The following is an 8,998-nucleotide window of genomic DNA, read 5'->3' on the forward strand; positions in this document are numbered from 1 at the left end:
TGCCATCAATTGCTGGGGAGCACACCAAGAATATTATTTTGTAAACTAGTGTTATTTACGGTCCCTGGATTGTAGACAATTTTGGATATTATTTTTTTCGCTCATTTTTATGTTATCATTTTGTATAGGCGCTTCTTGTAACTGCGATTTTCACACATGTATGCACTTTTTTGTTTTTTTTTTTCTACATTTCATTTATTAGAAGATATTTGTAAATTTTTGTTTTTTGTACTGAAATGAAAATCTGAATGATTTTGTTTTTGTTTTTTATGATTTAAATACATTAAAAGAACTAGAAACCCCATTTGTTTATATTTCGAAAAGCTTGTGGAGAGGGGGAGAGGAGTTACACTTTCACAAATTTATACTGAAGATAATTTAAAAATACATATCTTGGATGCTAATAATGCAATTTTAGAACTTTAACTTCACTGGAAGTATCTTTGCGCAGCATCGTCATACAAGCCATACTAAGGTGCTATGTGAGCTATAGGATAGAGTCTTCCGATGTAGCCAATTTTTTTACTCCATATTCTCAATATTTTTTTAGATTTTTGAGGAAAATTTCATAACGATATCTCAACAGGAAATATTTATGCCCGCGGCTCCATACGAGCCCAACCAGTGTGCATCGGTTCGATTTAACTCAATGGAGGCATCGACTGACTCTGAAATTGCTGATTGATTTTCCGACTTTTTCCAAACTACTTATAGCTCTTCTTCATGGTCAGAATCAAACTACCGTAATCCCTTAAATAGGGCAAATTTGGCAAAAGTTCTCTCTTAAGAGATTTTACAACAACAACGCCAACTTACTCTTCCGGTCCTGATGGACTTCCTGGGTGTGTGCTTAAGTTCTGCGCATCAACCATTTGCAAACCTATTCTTAAACTCTTTCATTTGTCTATTTCATCATCAGTTTTTTGTCAACTGTCTGGAAGGACTCTTTTATTATTCCACTTCACAAAAAGGGTGCGAAGGTGGATGCCCAGAATTATAGAGGTATTTCTAAACTGTCGGCAATTCCAAAAGCCTTTGAACGTCTCATCACATCCCATTTGCAACATTTATGTTCCTCGCTAATATCACCGTGTCAGCATGGTTTCGTTTAGTGAAGATCGACTACCACCAACCTACTTGAATTGTCATCTATTGTAATTAATGGATTTAACAATAAAATGCAAACCGACGTTATATATACAGATTTCAGTAAAACCTTTGACTCCGTTAACCACTCTCTTCTTTTATTCAAACTAGACTTGCTTGGGTTTCCATGTAATCTTTTATCTTGGATTTCAAATTATTTAAATGGGAGGACTCAGAGGCTTATATTTAAGAACGCTGTTTCTAAAATGATCCGCGTGACATCTGGAGTGCCCCAGGGTAGTCATCTAGGCCCTTTGCTGTTTACTTTGTTTATTAACGATCTTCCCTCTATCATAACAGATTCTCGCGTACTAATGTATGCTGATGATGTTAAGCTTTGTTTGACATACAATAATATAGAGTCTGGTTTCGGCTTTCAATCAGACATTGATAATTTTTAAGTATGGTGTGAGTATAACCTCTTAAATTTGAACTGCCTGAAATGTAACGTTATGACCTTTCATAGGGGTACTCCTACGTTTATAAGTTATTTGCTTCAGAACTTGCCACTTGACCGTATATATTCAGTAAATGATTTAGGCGTTCTTCTGGATCCGAAGCTTAAATTTGACTGCCACATAATGCTGACTGTCAACAAAGGTATGAGTGTTTTTGGGTTTATAAAGCGTTGGTCAAAAGAATTTGACGACCATTATATAACCAAATTACTATTTACATCCCTTGTCCGTCCTATATTGGAATATTGTTCTTCGGTTTGGAGCCCACAATACCAAGTGCACATTGACCGTATAGAGTCGGTACAAAAAAAATTTCTTATTTTTGCTCTTCGTAGTTTGAACTGGGATCAAAACGTAAGGCTACCTTCCTACCAAAGTAGATTACTATTGCTTAATTTACCTACACTTGAAAACCGTAGAATAATGCTTTGTACTATTTTTATGCAAAATCTTATAAGAGGTGATATTGATTCTGTAGAATTGGTAAACCGTTTAACTTTTAATGTTCCCGTTAGACTAACACGAAATTATTACCCTCTTAATTTGCCTCGATGAACATCAAATTTTACTCTGCATGAGCCCTTTCGTGTTCTATGTAATAATTATAACAATCTTTATCATTTAATTTGCACTTCTACATCTATCCCTGTATTAAAAACTAAAATTTTATCTCATTTGCTTCAATCTTAGTTCATAATCTTTATATGTCCCGTCTCTATTTGTCTCATGTATTTTCCTCGCGAACTCGCATTTTTGCCCAAATTGATAAAGAGTCCCGCGCGTAACAAGCACGTGCTTGGTATCGTTGGGCCACTTGTTTGTACTGCTCGTAGTGCATCAACGTCCATCATATATAATTTTACAGATTGACCCTGGGAACTACTCAACGGTTCGTTAGTGAAATCCTGGACAATGATCAGCTCCCCTTTAAAATTTTTAATCACGTCATACAACAGAGCAAATATGAAGACTCAGTAACTAAAATATACGAGGTGATAGGAAACGTACCCGACCAAAGGGCCATGAAGAACTGAAACTTACATTATACCAGAAATTAGATCAGGCTCAACAAAGATTAAAATCCTTACTTCCTAATAATAGCAGAAGTAGACCAAGAAGAGGATTAATTAATGGGTTAGGCCATGTAGTGAAAGTAGTCTCGGGGAATATGGACGCCTATGACGAGGAAAGAATAAACAAGGAACTAAGTCTCTTAAGGCCTCTTTACAGTTCAGATGGAATGTGACATGGAATCGAATTTTTCATACAAATTTCAAAATCTGAGATGGAATAGATTCCATTTTCCATTTTATTTTTCATTTCGAGTTTACACTTCTAATGGAATTTTGTCAGAATTTCTAGAAAAGCCTCATATGTTTAACATAGATTAAAACAATTTTGAATAGAAGGCTTCTATTCTATTAGAAGCCCTTGTAAAATTTAACATTTGTTCGACAGTAACAGAAATTCGATCTGTTAATATCATTACATTTGACTCGATTGGAATATGTGAGTGGGTACATATTCCATGAGAGTACATATGAAATTTATGGTGTTCATTCCCTTTCCTGTCAAAGTGTTTATGAGTTTGAAAAATGTCGGGAGCAAGAAAAAACAAAAAGAGGAATCAAAGCATCAGCCGCGAGGAAACCATTCAACTGATAGAAGAAGTAAAATCACGCCCGGAGATATGGGACTTAACCAACAAGAACCATAGCAATAATAATGCTGTTAGAAGTGCTTGGGCAGCCGTTAGTGCTGCCACCAACAAAGAAGGTGAGGAATTTTTATATCAATAAAAATTGGATGTGATCATTAAACATTACTTTGCAGTCAACGAGGTCAAGTCAACCTGGCTTTCACTTCGTGATAGCCTTCGCTATCACACGAAGAAGAAAGCAACACAGATTCTAAAAAGTGGTAGCGCTGGTGGCTCAAAGAATATAAACCTAGTCGAATCCGAAAAGACGGGCCCCGAGATAGACTGGGAGATGGCAGAGCATATGTCATTTCTGCAGGGGCTGTCTCACAAAAGAAAGTAAGTTACACAAACTGAAACTATTGTTATTAATATTATTTTTTCAGGACATTTGCTTCTGTGCACGCCCCATCCACTTCAGAAAAACGTGGTTGTGATAGCCCGGAAGAGGACACTGAGGAGGCTTCGTATGATTATGTAAGCTTCATAAAATTCCTATTTATTCTTTATTGATTGTGATCGGACAAATCGCAGAGACCAAAGAAGAAGAAAAACAGTGACCCAATAGGAACCGAAATTGGAGAACTGCTCAGGTCAGCGAAGGACCTCATATCGGTGGTTCAGACCAAGCAAGACAACAAGACAACTGGATCCCTGAAAAATGTCGAAATGTTTTCTTTTTGGGACAAGATGATGGAGGACTTTTCCGAGGAGGCCCTACAACAAGTGCAGGTGAAGGTGACGGCAGCAATAGCTGAAATTGGAAAAAAAGATCGTGCTGCCAAAAATAAAAAAAATAATAAAAATTAAAATTGTGTCTTCTTTATTTTATATGTGGAACGTTTCTCATTCATTGGTTTCTTGGACAAAGGCTGCCCTGTTCTGCCATGGTACGGCGCCTGCGTTTGAATTTATATGAGCACATAACTGGTTTCTAATCATCTTGCCATAATCATTTGGCCTGCCAATATATGGCTGCAGCGATGTTAAATTGTTGTGTTCAATTGATTGTTCCTCAAAACCGCCTATGTAATCAACTGTGGCATTTTTTATTAAAAAATTATGAAGTAAGCAGCATGCCGTAGTAACCTTTTGTGCTGTCTTTGGTTGACAAATAAGAGTTCGTTGCATGCATATCCACCTCCAGCTTAGTATGCCAAAAGCGTTCTCTATGCATCTACGAGCACGGCTCAAGCGATAGTTGAAGATGCGCTCCGAGTTTCCAAGATTTGTTCCGCTATAAGGCTTCATAATTCTCTTGCAAAGTGGAAATGCATCGTCACCTATTAAAAAGTACGGAATTCGATTTCCATTAATGATGCGGTCATTTGGAAATTCAAGTCTGTCGCCGAGAATATCTCTTCCAAATTGTGATGACGAAAATACATTTACATCACCTTCGCTGCCATACGCTCCTACGTTAATGTAGGTAAATGCATATTTAGCATCACAAATGGCCATAAGAACTATGGAATGAAATCCTTTATAATTATGAAAGGCACTACCACTGCTTGCTGGGGCCCGGACAGCAATATGTTTGCCATCGACGGCCCCTATACAGTTTGGAAAATTCCACTCGCTTTCGAAGTTGGTAGCGTAATTAAGCATACGATTTTTTTCCCAGGCCGGGATTTCGCCGATCACCTCTATCGCAATAGCGTCACTAACAGCAATGACAATACCACTCATACTGGCCTTGCTAATGCGATATGTTGATGTTACATGTCTTTGGATATCTCCAGATGCAAAATATTCCATCACGATTGCGAATTTGGTTAGAGGTGGTATCGCGTCAGCTTGAGTTTCCCGTAGTGGCTGCAAATGCTTCTCAATTTTCGAAAAAATATTCATAAAATTTTCATAAGACATTCGGAAATTTTCCAAGAACACTGGTGGGTTATTGATCATATCGACAAAGTCCTTAGCGAATCTGCCTTTTGTGTTTCGATCCTTAAGATAGGGATTGACCCAGCACTTGCGTTTGCTTCTTTGGTTTTTTTCACGTTTTTTTTTCAACAACGCCGCGATAGCCAGATTATTAATTGCAAGTTGCAGTAATAGTACACTAAAATGAAGACAGTAGTGTATAAGTTGCCATCGAGATTATTGCGCTCAGAATGTATCTAAATACGTACCACTCATCATCCATTCTAAAAGAATACAAATCGTTTTTTCCGTTTAAATTTGATAGAACGAATTTGGCAGGGCAAGTACGTTTCAGAATGATAACAGGAAATGTAAACAGACATGAAATAAGAAAAATTCCATTTCAAAAATTCCTACTGAGGTGTAAAGAGGCCTTTACGCGAAAATTTAACAGTATTTTCCAGAACGAAACGCTTGTAAGATTCGAGGAGATAAATGAACATATTAACAGGGAACATGACTTATATTGCATATTTGCATATTTTTATAGGATAAAGATAGATCAATTCCGAAAACACCAAAGTTCGTTTCAATAAAAATATAGTTTAAAATGAATGGCATATTTTATTTTTTTTGCATATTTGCATAAAATGCATATGCATAAAATATGCAAAATATATGCAAAATATGCAAAATATATGCAAAATATGCAAAACATATGCAAAATATGCAAATGTGATTAACCAATAAAGAAATAACACTAAAATTTATAATTATAGATGATTTATATATTATTCAAGATAATTGGTATTGCAATATATAACAAGCATTTTCTCTAAATTATTAATTAAGAAACTTTGACGTTTCTCTCCAAAAACCATTTTGTATGCCGAAAAGCTTCTTTCCACGTCGCATGAAGTAATTGGTGCAAATTTATATTTACTAATATTTTCACTAGCGACGGGTTCCAGTCCAGTAACATCTTTAGAATTGAGACTTAATATATTGTTAATTTTTAAAATTATATTATAGTCGGGATTTCTTTTTAAAACTGCTTCAAATTTATGTTTTAAGTCCATTCCGAGGTCACCAGATATATTATCTATTATGTTTTCTGCTTCCTTGACAAGATTCATTGAAGAAAATAAGAGTAAGCCCTTTGCTTCCAGGGACGTAATTATTTCTCCTAATCTGTTAAAATTTGATTTTATATAAATAAAATCTCGACGTAACGTTGAATTTTTCAGCAGTTCTTTTGCCAGCTTTATGGATTCAGCATCTTCTGAGTTCAGCGTGTCAAGAACCTAAATTAAAAAAATATATATTTGTTAGTACAGTGCTTACCTTTTAGCACTTTATTATCTTACCTCTTCTATACCCTCTATACTATCTGCATAAAATGATGCTGCCTTTAACCACGTACCCCATCTGGTAATTATTGGTTCTGGTGGTAACTCCATATTTAATATTTGCTTATATCGTTGGACTCTAAGCGGAGCTTTTACGACAATTTTTTTTACACATGATATAAACGAATTTGCGACTGGAAATGATGTTCTAACTCTTTCAGCAATTAAAATTAGACCGTGTGCCAAACAAGTTATATGTATAAGATTTGGATAAAAAACTTTTAAATTTTTACCAGCTTTTATCATGTAAGCTGCAGCATCCGTTAACAGTAACAAAACTTTGTTCTCGTTCCCTTTTGGCCACAAAATGCGAATACTATCATTTACAAATCGGGATACTGTTGCATGATTTACTTCTTTTAACTGCTTGCACGACAACACAAATGATTGCTTAGATTCATTTTCGCTTAATGCTCCAACGATCAAATTTGCCACATATCGGCCTTGCTTGTCCGTCGTTTCGTCCACAGAAATCCAGATGCTTTCATCTTTAATACTATCCCGAATTTTTCGAATGGATTCTTCGTAACAAACATCCAAATAATTTTTTCTCAGCGTACTTTCATCTGGGATATGTTGCCCAGTGTACTTATTCAAGAAGTTTTTAAACGTAGTATTACTAAGCACATTCCATGGTATGTTAGCCGCAACTAAAGCTGTGCATAAATCCTTTTTGGATACTTTATCGATATTGTTGCTGGAAGTTGCATTATCGTCGGAGGCCTTCCACTTAATATGAAGTGAAGTAGCTAACTGCTGCTGCAATTGAAATTTTTTTTGGAACGAAATCTAAAATAATAAAACCATTATTAAAATGGAAAAAAAAGTTACCTTTTTATCACAAATAGTACAGATTATCTCGTTACCATCTATTTTGAAGCACTTTTCGGGAATGCTATCAAACCATTTTTTGATCAAATTGTTCTTCAATTTTTGCGATTTCGGCATTTTAACTATTTCACTTGGTTCATTTCACTTGACAAGATTCTCTTTGGCGATTGATTTTAATCCAAACAAGATAGGAAGCTACCTTCGGCCAGCCGAAGCTTATATACCCTTGTAGATAAAGTAATGCCTACTCGGTGCAGTTCCAGGAATTCCAATTTTGTTTTTAAGTAGTCAAGAATCAAAACGCCTACTTCCTACAAAGTTACAATGAATTTTCTTATATTTGTTTGAATTTTCCTATGGGAGCCTTAAGATATAGTGGTCCGATCCGGCTCGCTCCGACATATGTACTACCTGCAATAGAAAGAAGACTTTCGGGAAAGTTTCATCGCGATAGCTTTAAAACTGAGAGACTAGTTCGCATAGAAACGGACAGACGGACAGACGGACATGGCTAGATAGACTCGGCTATTGGTGCTGATCAAGAATATATATACTTTATGTGGTCGGAAACGTCTCATTCACTGCGTTGCAAACATCTGACTGAAATTATAATACCCTCTACAAGGGTATAAAAATATTGTTTTATATTGCTTAAACTACAATATTTTAAACAACTTTGCTTGCATATATTTTGCATATTTTGCATATATTTTGCATATATATTGCATATTTTGCATATGTTTTGCATATTTTATGCATACATTTTTGCATATTTTTTGCATATATTTTGCATATTTCCGATATGCACTTGAATTTATTATACTTAAAAAATATGAGACCTACCCACAAATTTTGGTAAAAATCGGAGCAAAAATGGACAAATATGCAAAATCCGAGGTCTACTTATAAGCGACTCTATAAACTCGTATTAAAATAAAATTTTTAAAGAAATAGATGAAGAATATAAGAACATCCAACTCATTCAATATATAGATAGGTTAACTTCAATATAAACTCACTCTTCAATCACTTAAACTATATTAAGCTATTACTATTTGCTAAATTAAAGTTAGTTCCAAAATACCTGTTAAATTCGGCCGAATTTGAAAAAATTAGAAATGTACTATCGGAGCAAAAAATAGAAGTAGAACTAGAACACGAACTATACAATGGTCTTTCTTTAGAATCAACCACTCTTAATAAAACACTCATATTCCACTTTGAGTTACAATTTTGCCAAAAGAATCTTATAATTTGTACCGTCTTATTTCACTACCACTAAACAAAACTATGTATGTAAACTTACCTAATGTTATAATTAAGAACGACCTAGAAATTAAGATAATTAAGACACCTTGTATAAAAGTGGGAGGTACACACATTTGCGAGACTCCTTTGACACCCAATAATACAGAATGCCTTTACAACCTGCTGGACGATAAAGAAGGGACCTGCAGCACAACGAACAGAGGGCATCAACCACAAATCTTCGTTCCTTTAAAAGGGTTGTTGGTGATCAACCAATAATCTTCGTTCCTTTAAAAGGGTTGTTGGTGATCCTCAACGTGGAGAATCTGAACATTACTTCC

At 35.3% G+C, this 8,998-nt stretch overlaps 1 protein-coding gene across 2 annotated transcripts; it reads left to right on the plus strand.

Moving 5' to 3' along the window:
- Positions 1–3,015: 3,015 nt before the first annotated feature.
- Positions 3,016–4,366, plus strand: LOC108069629 (uncharacterized). 2 transcript variants are annotated; one of them, XM_070218907.1, is made up of 5 exons: positions 3,060–3,113; positions 3,182–3,380; positions 3,438–3,642; positions 3,690–3,780; positions 3,838–4,366. In XM_070218907.1, exons 2-5 carry the CDS (start codon positions 3,200–3,202, stop codon positions 4,111–4,113), a joined length of 753 nt encoding a protein of 250 aa, XP_070075008.1. In that variant the 5' UTR covers positions 3,060–3,113; positions 3,182–3,199; the 3' UTR covers positions 4,114–4,366. The 2 variants fall into 2 exon arrangements, with proteins under 2 accessions (XP_070075010.1, XP_070075008.1); XM_070218909.1 differs by lacking the exon at positions 3,838–4,366 and having other exon boundaries at positions 3,016–3,380; positions 3,725–3,780.
- The last annotated feature ends 4,632 nt before the right edge of the window (positions 4,367–8,998 follow it).

Source organism: Drosophila takahashii, chromosome 2L, assembly GCF_030179915.1.
Source record: "Drosophila takahashii strain IR98-3 E-12201 chromosome 2L, DtakHiC1v2, whole genome shotgun sequence".
NCBI lineage: Eukaryota > Metazoa > Arthropoda > Insecta > Diptera > Drosophilidae > Drosophila > Drosophila takahashii.

Excerpts from the sequence above, each read along its gene's own strand:
- LOC108069629 (XM_070218907.1), top strand. The coding sequence starts at position 3,200 with ATGTCGGGAGCAAGAAAAAACAAAAAGAGGAATCAAAGCATCAGCCGC. Across the intron at positions 3,643-3,689 it reads GGGCTGTCTCACAAAAGAAA|GACATTTGCTTCTGTGCACG; the intron begins GTAAGTTACACA and ends TTATTTTTTCAG. Across the intron at positions 3,781-3,837 it reads AGGAGGCTTCGTATGATTAT|AGACCAAAGAAGAAGAAAAA; the intron begins GTAAGCTTCATA and ends GACAAATCGCAG.